Here is a 16,760-nt window from a genome sequence, read left to right as displayed (position 1 = left end):
TGCAGAGAGAGGGGACGCACAGGTTTTCCGCATCACCAGGTAGTCCCCACAGTCGTCTTCAATGGGCAGGAAGATCTCAGGGACCACAATCAAGATTCGGCGCTTGGGTGGTGGGTTGATGGTCCATGTACACTCGGTGTTGGCTGGGTAATTGCCTGGGTAGTTTGGGGATTCAATGTATCCGGTGAAATCTCCCAGCTCCCCTCCACATCTTCTATCTGGAAGGGGAAATGCCATGAGTCATGAAGGCACAACACTGTCATCACTCCACCATGGCCACCAGCAGCTCGGCTGATGAAAACTGCTGCATCCCTGTTGCCATCAGGGCATGGGGCCTGCAGATGGCACCATCGTGGAATTAGTGTGTCCTGTAATGCCTAGCGCTCCCATGGGAGCCCAACTCCACTAACTCCCCACACAGAGCTCACCCCACTGAGTCCCCCTTTGAGTTACCATTTTCTCATTAACTTGAAGGTGATCCTGAGCAGGCCTTAGTGAAACAAAGGACAACTTTGGTTTTCAGTATTTTGTTTACAAAGTCTAAGTGCCAGGGGAACCCATGACACAGAACTTCTAGGTCTGTCAAAATAGGAAGAACAGAGCTTACTGTGAATTAGAGGATATTTGACCCTTTCCTAGAGACCTTGGATGATTTCATGATAGCCATATTCTTTCTCTTTTCTTTCTGGCCAAGACCACATTTTATTTTTGGTGTGGAAGGGAATTCCAATAGGGTATCAGCCAGTATGGGGCATGTTGGATACTCACCTCTGGCCCCAAAAGCAAGGAGTACATGCGCACGCGCGCGCGCACACACACACACACACACACACACCCAGCTCACTCATATCTTCATTCATTGACTCTCCACTCATCCAACAAATGTTAGCAAAATCTCTGGGGGTTCAGAAATGAGAAAGACACAGTCTTTGCCCTCAAGGCGCTTACTGTTTAAAACTGTCAGGTGAATGTGTACAAGAGAGGATGTTGAAGGGACTTTTTCCTCTCTAATTGTAACTGGGAATTATTATTACCATTAGAAAAAATAAACAGGCTTTTCTTCTTGGAAGGGGGTCGAGTGGGGAGAGCCATGGAGCTCAGAAAACTGCCTTCAAGTCTGAAGGACCACCTGAGGATCTGTGCCATGTGGCTCCTAAGGGCCGACCAAGGGCCGGGGATGGGAGGGCAAGGAAACAGATTTCATCTGGCTATCAGGAATAATTTTCTTTCTTTTTTTTAAGGATTTTATTTATTCCTCGTTGGCAACCCTGTCGGGACCCCTCTCATTCTTGAGAGCTTTTTCTGTATCTTTACTTAATAAACTTCTATTGCTTTACTCACATACAAAAAAATATTTATTTATTTGAGAGAGAGAGAGAGTGAGAGAGAGAGCATGAGACGGGAGAGGGTCAGAGGGAGAAGCAGACTCCCCACTGAGCAGGGAGCCTGATCCAGGACTCGATCCTGGGACTCCGGGATCATGACCTGAGCTGAAGGCCTTCGTTCAACCAACTGAGCCACCTAGGTGCCCAGGGAAGAATTTTCCAACACTGAACCTCAATCCCAAATTCCTCCAGTGTGGGGAGACCTCCTTGCTCCCCTACACCGCTGTCTTACTGACAATAGATTAGCTGCAATTTACTTCTAACATTTCCTGGAGAATTTTACATAATGATTAAAAACCAACCAACCAGCCAACCATGCGGCAAGTCCTTGAATGATCTGCTTCCCCATTCCTATAGGATACAAATCCAAATCCTTTGTGTGGCATTCAAGGCTTCCCTCCCTGATCTGCCTCAGGTTCCCCTCAAACATTGCATGATCCAGGTCCAGGGGTCTCTTCCCAAAAAGCCTTTCACTTTTCTGAGTCTGTGCTTCCTCGCGGCTGTTGTCTCGGGTATAAAGTTCTTTGTCCTGCTCTCCCCCATGCTCTCCATCAAAACCTTCACATGCCCTCCAGAAGCCTTTCCTCATCTCTCCAGACAGAACGAATTGTTCTTTCCTCGGCAATCCCACAGCCTGTGCTATCTACAGGGCCAGGGACTTAGTCTGTTTGCAGTGTCTAGCATGTAACAGGTCCTCAAACAATGTTTGCTGAACTGAAATTCTGCCCCCGGGAGGAAATGTCAGCAAGTATAGCCCATCAAGGTGCCTAGAGAAGCAGCAGGATCAACACAGTTGAGTACCTGGGGGCCAAGCCTGGCTCTCCTTTAGCGCCAACCTGGGGCACCGGGAGCTGGGCTAACAGTGTCCTCATGGTTCTCAGTGGACATGGGACACCTGCCCCAACCCCCCCAGCGTCAGGTGGACCCAGGCACTTTCCTCTTGGTCAAGACTGTGAAAGCCTTAGAGAGACCTACCTTTACACTGGGTTATGTTTGTGGAGCCGTCAAAGTCAGTGGTAGTATTTCCTGGGCAAGAAACACAATTATTTTTTCCAAATTCAGGTTGGTATGTTCCTGCTGGGCAGCGAATACATCGGTGAGTGGTGGTGTTGTAGAAATGTCCAGGTGAACACTGAACTGTGGGGTTGGGGGAGAGTGGAAAGAATGAAAAAAAAAAAAACACAACTATTTTCATTACCGGTCACATAAAGTTTTCACAGTTCATGAAATAAATTTGTATGCCCAAATGAAGTACTGCTTTCCTACTAATCTAGGGCTAATCAACACTTAATTCCCTAAATAGCCAGCTTGGGTGGACTTGTGACTCATGACACTGAGAAAAATACAAAGGGAACAAAGTACGGGTGTATCTTCAAAGCGTTTACAGTGCATGCAGTCAGGCATAAATGAGCACAGCCCAGGTTTTCATGCAGAGCACGCTTGTGGGTTCTGAGCTTGCCAAACAGATGCCCGGCCTGGTATTGGGTCCCTGCGGGAGGCAGCGGTGGGGCTCTGGGGACAGGTAGGACCTATATGAGAGGGGAGCTCCAGGGAAGGGGCCTGGGATGGAGGAAGGCTGGAAAGAAGGAGCCAAGAACCTATTGCACAAAACCTGGTCACCTTTCCCAGCCCAGTCGGCCCCATCTGCAGGGGCCCAGGTGGCTGGGGGAGAACACATCTAGGGAGTTCCATGCTCCCCGCCCTTCCTGCAGGGGCGGATGGAGCTGGGCCCTGACCTCCTGCCACCGGGATACCACACCGGGCACCCCCGGACTGGGCTTGATCGGAGCTTTGCCAGACTCCCGTGGTTCTCAAAAGGGAAATTCAGTTCTGGAAAAAGGCAAGCTGCCAAGTCCTCACCTCTGGTTTCACAGTCCTGGAAGGAAGTGGCTCCCTGGTGTTTGGTGGGGAGGCCTCCCCCACAGGGGAAGCAGGAAGTTCGGCCGGCCTCAGGCTGGAATGTGCCCAGGGCACAGAGCTGGCAGGGTGCAAAACCATCTGCAGAATATTCCCCAGGTTGGCACAGACCTGGGAAAAACCAATGACCCTATATGAGCAAGGCCCCGGGGCGGACCCCTTCCCATCTCTCTGTCGATGAGCTCAGAATTTGGTCAGACCCTGGCCCCGTGCTGACCTGGGCTCCCACCTCAGTGAGAGAAGCCCTGTCCTGCCCCACCACTGTCCCTGAGCAGATGGCGTGTGAGCGCCTGATGTTTACACGCGGGGCTACAAAGCACAGGGCAGAGATGGAGACCAAGGAGCCAAGTGTTAACAGCTTCCACCGTAGGCACCAGGCCTGGGTTTGCTTAAGGTTGAGGACTCCACAGTGTCCAGCCAGTGACTGCAATGCAGGAGCCCCCAGGGAGGGTCCTCTGCTCTGGAATCAATCTGGTAATTCAAGCCAGAAGTGCATCCTCTCCCAGCTGACTGCATCCTAGTGATGTCATGGAAGAGTCTCCCTGTTTTATCAGTTCTATTTACTAAGTCACATCTCACACTAAAGCGTGTCCCGGCCTCCCTCTACAAAATCCAACCAATCTAATCCACATTGATAGAGGGACCTAGTGGCATTTACTTTAAACACCTTACTTCAGTACTTTTTAAGTTTATGACAAGAAGCACAGCCATAAACAAAAAGATTTCTAAAAGCACATGTTCCTTGGGCATTAGCTTGTCACTGCCAAGACATTATGAAAATCTGTTGTCTCTTGTACTGCTGATCATCTCTCCCTTATTAAATTTCATGGTCTTCTTTCTACCCATAGGTTATAGATACAATGGCATTTAATGAACACACACCCAAGGGAAGAGTCTGGGGTCTGTTAGACCTAAATTCTGATTCCAAATCTTCGACTCTGACTGTGTGACCTTCAGTGACTCACTTTAGCCTCAAAAAGTTGTAATGTTACAACAAACAATAGGAATAATTCATGTAATACATGTCGCATGATGTCTGGCATAGGTAAATATTCAATAAATGTTAGCAATTGTTATTATTACTAGTATTATTATTACTATAAATATATCTTAATAAGGTCACATATAAGTGTAAGTAGATGCCCCAAGTGCCTCCTTATAAGCCTTGCAGTTGGTCCGGGGGGAGGGGAGGGGCAGAGGGAGAGGGAGAGAGAATCTCCAGCAGACTCCCTGCTGAGTGTGGAGCCCACCACAGGGCTCCATCTCATGACCCTGAGATCATGACTTGGGCCAAAATCAAGAGTCGGACACAACCGAACGAACCATCCAGGCGCCCCATGACTTTTAAACCATTTGAAAGGTCCTGCAGTTGAGTCTGGGGTGGTGTAGGTGGGAACTAAAGCTGGCACTGGGAGTCACTGGGAAGAGAGGCAGGGGCCGCAGAGCGTCTTGTGCTCTGTGCCGTGGACGTCACCTACACACCACAGTGTTAGATCACACCTTCTCTTTGAGCCCACAGATCATACCTTTTCTTTGAGCCCACAGAGCATCAATACAGCTGGGCCTTCTTCCATTTAATAAAAGTAAGACATTTGTTAATAAAATAAATAGGAACCACGCCCACAAAACTTAAGTAAGCTTGGCTCCAGAGTTAACATTTTATAAGGGACATTAAAAACTCTTCACAGAGTTCTAACAAAAAAACCAGATGGATGCTTTTTAAAAATCAATAAGGTAGGAATTTGAGACCAAAGTTGAAAAATTAATCAGAACTACTTTCTCCATGTTAACACCTGCAGATAGCCCCCCGTACACTGGGAGATCACTCAGGTCTCAAGGTATATTTAATTACAGTGAGTACAGATTGCAACAGCAACACTTACACCTTTTCTTTTGCCAATGTATTCTATCAGCTTTTCATTTATTTGTTCAAGTGAGCATCAGCCCAGCATGTGTTGGGCACGGAGGTAGGCACTGGAGAGCCAAAGATGAAGCCAATATGGTCCCTGCCCGTAGGAAGCCCACAGTGCAATATGCACTGTTTGCACTGAAATGCTACTTACCCTCTCTGTCTAAGTAATATTGGAAACCTGAGGAGTAAGAAGGGGCAGGCGGAACCCTTACCTCCACATTCGGATACATTCCAAGCTTCTGGAGTCTTCAGGGCTCCAGGATTTTCTGGTCTTGGGCAAGGTTCGCATGTGATTTGTCCTTCCTCATTTTGGAAGGTTCCATTTGGGCACAAAATGCAGCGTTCTTGTGCTCCATCATAATATGTCCCAGCCCTGCAACTGACTAGCCAAAGGGGGAAACGATCTGGTCAGTGAGGGCACAGAAGCCAAGGAAGGATGATATGAGTGCTAGAGATAAAGGTAAATAGATGGCATTGACCCCACGCTCCTCCACACAAACACCCTGAATACAGAATGTGTACCATCTTTGGGTCTTCCGTGTACACCTCTTGCCATGATCCCTGTTGCCCACTCTTAGAGGTGTTCACATGGTCCCTAGATCATGAGCTCCTTGGAAACAGGGATCACAGTGGTCCTAATTATTTTTGAGCACAAACACTTGATGACTTTTCCTATTTCACAGGGTGTCAGAAGGATTATAAAGTGAAAATCATTCATTGAACACAGGCCTAACGCTGAAAGAACAGAGAAGAGGGTGCTATTAATTCTGGCTGATGGCATCCCTGAAGGCTTCCTAGAGGAGGCCACATTTGTGGGGGACCTTAAAGGATGAATAGGATCTCTCCAAGAAGGAAAAGGGGCAGGTCATAAAAAGTCATGCATGACATATAGGAGGAGAGGGAAGAAAGGAAGGTTGGGATAGATTTTAAAAATTCTTGAATGCCAGGCATTTGGGTTTTCTTCTTCAGGTGGAGGAGCCATTGAAAGAAGAGGAATATGACCAGAGCTGGGTCTCACTCTCTGGTGGCTGTGGGGAGGGTAATCTCAAGAGTCTTACCAATAAGCTCTCCAACACAACATGCTTCATGTTTATAATAAAGTTAATATGTTATGAAGAGTAAACCATGGTAAATGTCTCCCCAAAGAATAAACTATAAGGACATTAATAAACTATGCTTCTGACTATATTTCTGGTGTTGTTAGTTAAATGTAGATTTATATCTTGTTTTAGAATATGAATATAAAGTAAATATGCTTAAATGGGTTCTCTAGTATCATATTCAAACATCAACATAACCATCAAAAGAGCCTTTCTAATGGCTAACATTTACTGAGTATTGACGATCTCCTATTCACCATGCCAAAAGCTTTACATACATTATCTCAATTATCCCTAAAAACAACCCTAAGGATCTAACAACCCTAAGGAGTTAGGTGCTATTATTAATTCCATTTTACAGAACAGAGACTTAAGGACATTAAATGATTTGGCCAAGGTCCCACAGCTAGTCTATGAAATACACCTACGGTGAGATTAAGAGGTTTGAGTTTAAGGGGGAGAGAGGTCTCTAGCAAAAGTGCGGACTGAATCATAATTCAAGACTTTGCCAAGGATTCTTTCTGTGGCGTTAGGGGAGTCTGACTAGAATAAACACATTTTCTCTCATACTTAAGCTGCTGAGGAATAGAAATCAAAATATCACATGATAAAATTAGCTATTATACCTCTTTAATGTCTGTGAGGGGAAATACCTGTTTTCACGCTATCCGACGAATGCAATCTGCATATACACTTTCAGGGTTAAACATGGCAAAGTTCTCTGTTACCATTAATAAAAATGTCTTTTCATTATTCACTTCATAATCTAAAAAAAAACCCGAAACAAGGGTTTTTTCTAAATCATAATAAGCTAAAATATGCCACATTTCAAATACTAGGTCTACAATTAAACATAATCAATCCATAAATTCTCCTCTAAAATCTAAATTTTAATACTTTTTTAGGTTGTTTGGATTGTCTCTTTAATATTCAGGTATCATTTTTATTTAATTTTATCATATTAAAAAAAATTACAAGTGAACCAAACTCTTGCTTTCTCGGCAACCAACATAATGAGTCTGACGCCTAGACCTGTGGCAGACAAGAGTCTAAAATTCCGGACCTAGTCTCTAAATGCAGCCTCCCTGGATAGTGTTTTCCCTGATGACTCTGGTTTCAGCTCATCTCCCATGAAAAGCTGGGCTGAATTATGTACTACGAATTTGTGTCTTCTTATCCTGTGTCCCACCTGACTATCCTAGGGCCCGCAGGCCAGGAGGGAGAGAATAATTCCTTCTTGGCTCTACGGAGTCAACTGTCGTGGAGGCTGGCAGAAAGTAAATAAAACCGAGGCTGTCCAGAGCCCCTCTAGCCAAGCCATTTCCATTTTTGTTAAATTCAATTGCCTAACGGGAAAACGCCAGACGATGGCAATGATTTCAAAGCCTCACTAACCATAACTTAGAGTCAGATCAGCATGGTCGTAGTTCCTCTGGTGGAAAACAGGTCCCCTCCACGGGCGCACAAGGAAAGCTCTGGTTCTCCCTGGAAAGCCTAACTGGATGGGCTCCCTCAGCTCCAGGTGTCCGCTCGCATCCTTAGAACTATTTACACCCCCAAAGCCTTTTCGAGGTTACATTTTGAGAAGCTTCACAATGTCCCACATCTGCTGCAATTTTCCAACTGAGCAAAGGGCTGAGAAATGCCCCTCGGGCCAGCCTGCGGAAGGGAGGGTACCAGTTCTTTTTTTCTCCCCGTGAAAGGCCTGCTTCACATAAACAAACTCATACTGTCGCTCACAGTTTCCATTTTCCTTCCAGAAAGACCTACAGAAATAATTCCTGCCAAGCACTTTCCAAATTAATTTGTTTCTTTCACAAGGTGAAAATGAGCTAAACAGCAAAGAGTGATTCTGAAGACATGCCTGAAAACTGTTTTGCAAATGTGCTGAAGATCTGGCCTGAAGAGACCTCAATCACATGTTCCAGTTGGTTCTCTTTTCTCCTTGAGCAGCCAGCTTGTTTTGCTGCCCCAGACAAAGAAGTCAATTGCCCCCAGAATACTTCAGGATCACAGCAAAGCTTTTGTGTGTCTTCAGCGACCATTAAAATCCCATTCTCAAATCCCACACAGCTGTTTTCTCCCCCTCTTAAAAAAAAAAAAAATACAAGAAAGCTTTTCTGATGCAAACGAGAGAGACCAGCAGGGACCAGGATTAATGGGGACAAAGAGACCTGAAGGCTCACCCTCTTTTCAACAGGATGGCCTTTGAGTATTTCAGGCTATGGACAAACACTATGGTCTCTCTGTGGTGAAGATGGTGAACCTAATAAAAGAGGTCACTCTCTAGCATCTGTTTCCTTAAGAGTCACGCGTTGACTTCTGAAGGAAAGCCACAAGCAGCCCCCGCGGATTCCCAGGGTGTTCAGGGGCTGCTGCTTTGTCACAGCTCAGAGGCTAGAACCACACGGTGGCCTTGGGATCCTGGTTCGAAACCCTTTTAAATGAGTGTTTCAGGATAACAGGAGAGAGCACCCCCCTGGCTCAGAGGTTGAGCTGTCACACCTGTTCAGGTCTTGGTGTGTGTTCAGGTTTGCTATTCGAAAATGTTCTTAGAGTTGGGACAGTGGACTTGACGCCTTCCTGGCTGGGCTCCCCAGTGCGTGCTATATTCTCGTCATGTCTGGTTAACGGGGGCTGAGATGTCACTTCCTTTAGAGTGACTCTTTTGCCCTCAGTTTAAATATTTCCCCGAAGATTTGCCCCTTGCCCTCTTTTCTCTTAATGTGGGTGGCTATCCTTGGGATGTCACCTGTTGTCCCTGTGAAAATTCATTAATTCAGTTAAATATTTAGCACTAATTATGTGCGGAGTATTGCTCTAAATGGAGCCGGGGCTATAGCACAGAAGACAGACATGGTCCTGCCCTCAAGGGACTCTCATTCTAGTGGAGAATATGGACAATAAATATATAGTAGAATGCTACCTAGAGGGAAGTATGGTGAAGAAAAGTGAAAACAGGGTAAGAAGGGAAGACAAAGGGTGGGGGTGGAGTTCGTGTGTTTGCGGTCTCAGAAGAGTGGCCAGGCTTTCCTCTCTGAGCAGAGATCAGACTGAAATTAGGGAAATGGCCTTGCAATGGTATTGCCTGTGAGAAAAAAAAAAAAAAAGAAAAGCCAGTGTAGCAGGAACAGAGTGAAAGGGCCAGGGTGATAGGAGAGGAATTCTAAAAAGCAAGCAAGGGCCAGATGATGTAGGTTCGTGAAGGTCATGGTAAGGAAAGTAGACCTTACTCTAAGTGTGTTGGAGGTTTTGCATAGGGGAATGGCATGGTCTGACTTCTGTTTCTAATAGACCTTCCGGCTGCGATGTGGAGAACACAGTGAGTCAGGCAAGGGTAGGAAACAACTCAGAGGCTGTCACAACAGACTGGGCCCAGGATGCTGGTGGTTTGGAATAGAGCGGTAATGATGGAGGAAAACAAAACTACTTAGAGTCAGAATATAATCTGAAGGCAGATGTGACAAAATTTGCTGATGGACTGGGTGAGGAGCATGACAGAATGAGAGGGTCAAGAAGAATGCGAGATTTTCCATTTGAGCAACAAGGTAAATAGAGGTGCCATTTACTGCGATGAGGGAGAAGCAGGTTTTACTTGAGAGGGAAGGAGGAGGATAAAATATATCGTTTAGACACGCTGAGTTGAAGATGCTTGTTGGCCAGGCAAATGTTGGTATTGAGAAGGCATTGGTTTTACGGGTGGTCTCCAAGGTCAAATATTACACCTTGGGGGTTTACGAAATGATCCACTGGGTGTGGGCAAAGCCTTTTCACATCTATGCCTATTAATTTTTACCTAAAAATTAGACACAAAGAAAGGTTCATGGGCTCAGTGTATGGCATGAGATAGGTCCCTCAGTCGGTCCGCATCTCCATGAGTCATAGACATAACATGTGAGGACACAAAGTCTCCAAGGAAAGAGAAGGACAGGCATTCCACAACTCTGGGAGTGGGAAGGTGCTGACAGCTTTGCTTCTTTTCAATGTATTGAGAATCGCAGTTTGCCTGGTTGAATAGATTTCCTGATTATATTAACCATCTTCAACCAAACCAACTGGCACAAAATAGACAGCAACTTCAAGCAAGCCTGCAAAAACCCTGGCCTGAAACTACAAGCAACAATGCAAGCCCCGGGTCAGGGACAGGGAAGAGCCGTGCAGACGCAACTTTTACTCCAGGACTAGTTCTTTGTCAAATATCCTGACACTGAAACAGAAATCAGATCTGACAAGAGCCGAGCCAAAAGACTAGCAATGAACAAAAAGGCTATTTGAAAGATAGATTTACAACCACTACTGTTAGCAATGGACCTTGCCAGATGATAAATGTGGTACCTAAAGATGCTAGCCAGTTATTTTAAAATTTTTATTTAATATGTACCTCCTTCTGTTATGATGTACATAATATATTAGCCAACAGAACAAGTATGTAGTTTTGAAATAAGTAAATGTTCATAAATTCAAAAATATCTTACTTTCAGTGTGTGTGTGTGTGTGTGTGTGTGTGTGTGATGAAGAACATTCAACACATTCTGGGATAGAAAAGTCTGGAATTCAAAATAGACATCAGAGCTGGAGAGGGCAGTTTGAGAGTCACCAGCGCACGATGGTGTTTAAAGCTCCGGCAGTGGATGAGATCAGGTAGGAGAGCGTGAAGGACTGAGCCCCAGGGGTACCTGGTGTTGAGAGATGAAAAATTAGGGGAGAACCAACATAGAAAATGAAAAGGGAGCAGCCAGTGAGGTAGGAGGAGAACCAGAAGAGTGTGGTGTCTGAAACCCAGGAGAAGAGGGTGCTTCTGGGGGGAGGGAGGGGTCCCCAGTATCTGAATGAGAGTTGGCAACTGGATTTGATCACATAAATCTTGGGAAAAGCAGATTCAGTGGAGACGCTGGGAACAAAAACTCCAGACCAGCTGGAGTTGAAGAGAAAATGGGAGGGGAGGAAGCAAAGACAGCAAGTTTAGACAATTCTTTTAAGGAGTTTTGCTCTACAGGAGGGTCAGAGAAATGAGGCAGTGTCTGGAGAGAAACATGAAGTCAAAGGAGGGTTTGTTTGGTTTTTAAGACAGGAGATAGGTTGGTGTGCTGTTGGCAATGATACGGCAGAGAGGAAGAATGCTGAGATGAGGGGACTGAGGGGACAACAGGAGCAATGTTCTTGAGAAAGGGAAAGCAAATGGGCTTGGTCGGAGCATGGGCTGTTCATCCATTTTAACAGGAAGCAGGTCAGAGTATGTGTGGACAGATGCAGGATAGGAGGGCTGGTCTACACATGATAAGATAAAGTCATTTTCCTAGATTCTCAGAAACCCATGGACATCACTGCCTGGAAGTCTTGTTGCAACGCAAATTCAACGTGCTCAAGGGGAATGCTTCCCTTCCCTGCCCTGCCCAGTCCTTCCTATCTCTCTGACTTTGCTTTTTATAAACAGCATCTCTGCTCCCCTAGTCACCAAGCCTCCAACCCTTGCAATCCAGCCCATAGTTATTCCAGACCTTTCCTCCCTGCCCCATCAGTCAGCCAGTTGCAGCATTCTGCAGCTATGTTCCTTTGGTCCATCGGCTAATCTCCATAATCTCCATCCCCGTGGCACCAGGGTGCTTTGATTCTCACCATCTCTAATCTAGATTTCTGTGATACCCTTCCAACGACTTCCCTTGCCTCTGTTCCTCCCTGCCTCAGCCCGGGCCCAGCCTACCCTCAGACTCACATTCCTAAAATGTTTCTCGGACTGCTTCCCTCCCTGACTCCAAAGTCTCCTTGACTTGACTCCCTGCACTCCTCTTGGTGTCTTTGACTCAGGACTCAGTCTTTAGTCTCCTTTTCTGCATCTGAATTTTCTTTCTCCCTCGGGCTCCTTCAAGAGCCTATTTTTTCCTGCTTTTCCTATAAATCTTTTCTGATTATTTCTTCCTCAATGATCACATTCATCCAACCATTCAACCAACCCACAGGCTTTTTCTCCATGCCTCCTGCATATGAAACAGGGCTGGGTGAGATGAGGGACATGTGGGAAGCAAGGGATGGATCAGAGGCCAAGTCAGAAACCTCTGAGCTCCCCCCAACTCTTTCCTCTTCTCAGTCCCCAATCCAATTTATCACCAAATGCTGCTCACATTTCCTTCTAAACATGTCTAGAATCCATTGCTTCTTTTCTAGTCCATCTAGTGCCTTCATGTTCTCAATATCTCTCATGCAAAGCATTCAAAACCTCCCAAGTTGGGTTTTCTGCCTCTGGTCCTGACAATCAATCCAGTAAACGAAATTTTGCTAGAATACAAATACGACCTGGGCATTCCCTGAATAAACCCTCTAATGGCACCATGTCACCTCGATATACAGCCAAGGCTCCTTAGCAGCATACTCAAGGTCTCTCATGACCTACCATGCTTTTCCCACGAGCCAAGCTACCCACCACATCCCACCTTGTGCTCCAGGTTTAGTGATACTGAGGTATCAATCACCCCTGTGCGCATCTTGCTCAGTCTCATTCCCCAAGGTTCCTCCTCTGCCTGAATACTTCTCTCCATTGACGCGCCATCTGTGCATCTCTCAAAACTCAGCTTAGGCTTCTTCTCTTTGGGGAAGGCTTCTCTAACTCTTCCCTGGGAGGACCAAGTGTGACTTGAGGGATGGTGTCTTATTTATCCAGGCCTCCTCAGCACCCACCGCAGGGCTGGCCCATGGAGGGTTCTCCATATGAGAGCTATCGGAGTTAGATAATCGCATGGCACAGGCTATACCCAGAAGTGAAAGCATTCCCATTGAGAGAGTTAGGGACATGGGCTCTTGAGACAGGTCTGGATCGGAAACCCTGGCACTGCCACTTACTTGCTGGGTGACACCGGGAAAAGTCTTTACCTCCCTATGCCTTAGTTTCCTGATCTGTAAAAAAGGGATGATGCAAAATAGACTTATGATGAGGATCAAATGAGATAATATATGTAAAGTGCTTAGCACAGTGTTAAACACACTGTAAGTGCTCAATAAATGTCAACATTTTACTAAATTATGTGTTGTGGGGTTTTTTTGTTTTTTTTTAGAGAGAGAGGAAGAGAGTGAGTGGGGGGGGCGGACAGAGGGCGAGGGAGAGAGAATCTTATGCATGCTCCATGCCCAGCATGGAGCCCAACGCAGGGCTTGATCTCACGACCCTGAGATCATGACCTGAGCCGAAATCAAGAGTCGGACACTTAACTGACTGAGCCACCCAGGCATCCCCTAAATCATGTTTTTTAAACTCTTTTAATCAAAAGAATTTCCTACCAAGTCTGTGTGATAAGTATTGGTCTAATATCGGTCTATATTGCTAGTACAGACTTTATATTTTCCATGATTTAAAACAGAAAAGAAAATTTCTGCCTGTTCAGTTGCAAATAATTTCTCAATTCTGAAAAAATTAAGAAGAAAATGCCTGGCTCATTCCTGCCTCAGGCCATTTGCACCTGCTGATCTCTCCACAGCCAGAACACCCTCTGCCCCCATCAGAGCTTTACAAGGTCAGCTCCTTCTCACTTAGATCAAATGTCACCTGCTCTGAAAGCCTTCCTAAACACCTGTGGAAAGTAATCCCTCCTCCCCTCGGTCCTTCTCTGTATTTTTATCTTTGTAGTACTTATAACTTCTGAAATTACCTTTTTCTTTACTTTTTAATTGTCCATGTCCTTCTGTAAGAAAGTGAACTTCATAAGAGCAAGCTCCTCACCCATTATGTTCTCACTGCTTCATCCCAAGTTCAGAGTGGCACAGAGTGATATCTGAATATATACTGGTTGAATTAATTTTTCTCAACACTGCAGAGGAAAGCTACTGCTCTTGAAAGTTGAATTAAACCTTCCCAGTCTCTCTCAAGAACCCAGGCACAAAATACTTCCCAGTTTGCCAGTTGCCTGGATTGTGTCTTCTAAAAATTTCAGCAAGTTTTAAGAATAATCAAATACTAAAATATATATTTAGGCAAGTATATTCCTTAAATAATTCATCCTTTATGAAGGGATAAATAGCTATGAAAGATATATAGAAACCCATGTAATCATTAATTTTTCTTTAGGTATAAAAGACTTTATGAATTAACTATGGAGCTTAAGGAATTTGTTCCTCAGAGAATATAATCACTATTTTTTTTTTTTTTTTTTTTGCCATCTTGCTAGAATTGATCACAGATGGAACAAAGCTCACCTGCAGCAGGCTGTCCCCAAAGTCCTTACATGCCAAATGAATGAGACTTTTCTATGCAAAAATGACTATAATAAAGAAAGTGTTTAATTGGTCAGAAGTGATTACGTTCTTTGATGACTTGGGACTTTAAAATTTATTTTTTAAGTGATATTGGAAAAATAAACAATTCAGTGGAAAAATAGGCAGAGAATGTGGATATTCTCAGAAGAAATCCAAATGGCCACAGGCTTATGACAGCATACTGTTTTACTAAATAATCTAAGAAAAACAAGTTAACATTTGACTACCATTTTTGCTTAGTAGATTTGCAAAAATTAAAAATATCAATGATAAACAACCCATGTTAGCAATGATGTGGGACAATGAGCACTCAGCTACGAGGTTGGAGGGAGTCTGTGGAGGCATGGTCTTTTTGGAGGATAATTTGGCGGTGTCTATTAAAGTTTTAAGTCTGCATGTCTTTGACCCAATAAGTGGACTTCTACGACATTTCAAACATGTTGGCCACGTGCACAAAAAAGAATCTTTGTGCAGCATTGTTTGTAGTTAAAAAATTAGGAATGTTCACCAACAGGGGTATAGTTAATAAATACTGGTATCTTAGAACAAATACAGACTAGGAAGCTTTAAAAGAAATAAGGTAATTCCTCTATTAGCACAGACGGATGCTCACGATCTACTCTATCATTAGAAACAACCCAGCACTATTCAAATTGTATTGATATATATTTTTTAAGGTGGGTGGAAGGGCCGAGGGAGAATCCCAAGCAGGCTCCAGGCCCAGTGTGGAGCCCAGTACAGGGCTCGATCTCACAACCCTGAGATCATGACCTGAGCCGAAATCAAGGGTCAGACACTTAACCGACTGGGCCACCCAGGTGCCCCATATATTGATATATGTTTTTAAAATATGGTTTTTTCATACATAAGCCGATAGCTGTCAAAGTTATTCTTTTTTTTTTTTTTTAAAGATTTTATTTATTTATTTGACAGAGAGAGACATAGCGAGAGCAGGAACACAAGCAGGGGGAGTGGGAGAGGGAGAAGCAGGCTTCCTGCTGAGCAGGGAGCCCGATGTGGGACTCGATCCCAGGACCCTGGGATCATGACCTGAGCCGAAGTCAGACGCTTAACGACTGAGCCACCCAGGCGCCCTCAAAGTTATTCTTTTAAGGCGTAAGTCAGAAACCCTGTTGTCCCTCTACTCAAACTTTTCACTGGCTTTGTTTCTCACCCATATTCAGAGTCAAGAGTCCTCACCCGGCTTGCCATTCCCACGTGATCTGGCCCCTGGCTACTGCTCTGACCTCCTCCCTCTCCCCTCTCCCGCAGCTATCTTTCTGGCCTTTTTCCCCTTGCCTCAGGGTTTTGGGTACTTGCTGCATCCTTCAGCTGGGACTCTGGCGGGGGGAGTATGTTCCTCCTCAGCCGTCCAAATGACTCTGCAACAACCACAGTCTCCGACCATAGTCTACATTTGCTGGGGGGGGGGGGGGGGCTATGTTCCTCCTCAGCCATCCCCCTCCCCTGCCACATTCTATTCCCCTGCCCTGCTTACTCTTCACATACCCTTACCACCACTGGCTACATGATATACTTCCTTCTTTATTGGTTTGTGATCTGGCTCCCTCCTCCTAAGATTTTTACCTTTTTGTTTCATTACTGCATTCCCAGCACCTGGAATAGTACCTAGCACACCGTAGGTGCTCAATAAATATTTGTTGAATGGAAATAAAATTTCATTTTTATATGTGCATGAAAACCGATGTAGAAAAATACATAGCAACCCACTGATTCTTCCCAAAAGAGTAAGATAACTTTTACCCTTACTATATACGTTTCTGTACCACTGGAAACGTACACTATTTCGGTACCTGGAAATGAAGTAAAAAATATTTTAAAAGAAAAATGTAATGGTTCCATCTGCCCTTCCAGCAACTCCAAATGCTTTTGGGGGCTCCTTTTGACTGACACTGAAAATAATTTTCAAAAAGAACTATCCTAGGCATGTCTCCACTGTATGTACCACCCAGAACTCAAAAAATACCAGTAAACTTGGTCTTTATGAAGTTCTAAGACCAGCAAATAGTCCAGGAATATAAGGAACATAAGACACACTCTCTGCTCCAGCACACTCACTCCCTAGCCCACACCGTGTGTCCTCTGGGTAAAAAGCCTTTCTTTCTTTTCTTTCTTTGTCTTTCTTTCTTTCTTTCTCTTTCTTTCTTTCTTTCTTTCTTTCTTTCTTTCTTTCTTTCTTTCTTT

General features: G+C 44.8%; 1 protein-coding gene across 2 annotated transcripts in view; it reads right to left on the bottom strand.

The window, feature by feature from the left end:
• Positions 1-16,760, bottom strand: part of SCUBE2 (signal peptide, CUB domain and EGF like domain containing 2) — a 64,865-nt gene that overhangs the window by 7,379 nt on the left and 40,726 nt on the right. For both annotated transcript variants that reach the window (XM_032427331.1, XM_032427332.1), the window contains 4 exons: positions 5,427-5,597; positions 3,246-3,413; positions 2,361-2,522; positions 21-218 (listed from right to left, as the gene is read on the bottom strand). In XM_032427331.1, coding sequence (XP_032283222.1) covers positions 21-218; positions 2,361-2,522; positions 3,246-3,413; positions 5,427-5,597 — 699 coding nt within the window. The remainder of the gene's footprint in view (positions 1-20; positions 219-2,360; positions 2,523-3,245; positions 3,414-5,426; positions 5,598-16,760) is intronic.

The sequence above is a fragment of the Phoca vitulina genome, unplaced genomic scaffold (genome assembly GCF_004348235.1).
Source record: "Phoca vitulina isolate PV1807 unplaced genomic scaffold, GSC_HSeal_1.0 scaffold36, whole genome shotgun sequence".
NCBI classification, from domain to species: domain Eukaryota; kingdom Metazoa; phylum Chordata; class Mammalia; order Carnivora; family Phocidae; genus Phoca; species Phoca vitulina.
The sequence above is the reverse complement of the archived record's forward strand: the minus strand, read 5'-3'. Positions and strand labels throughout refer to the sequence as shown.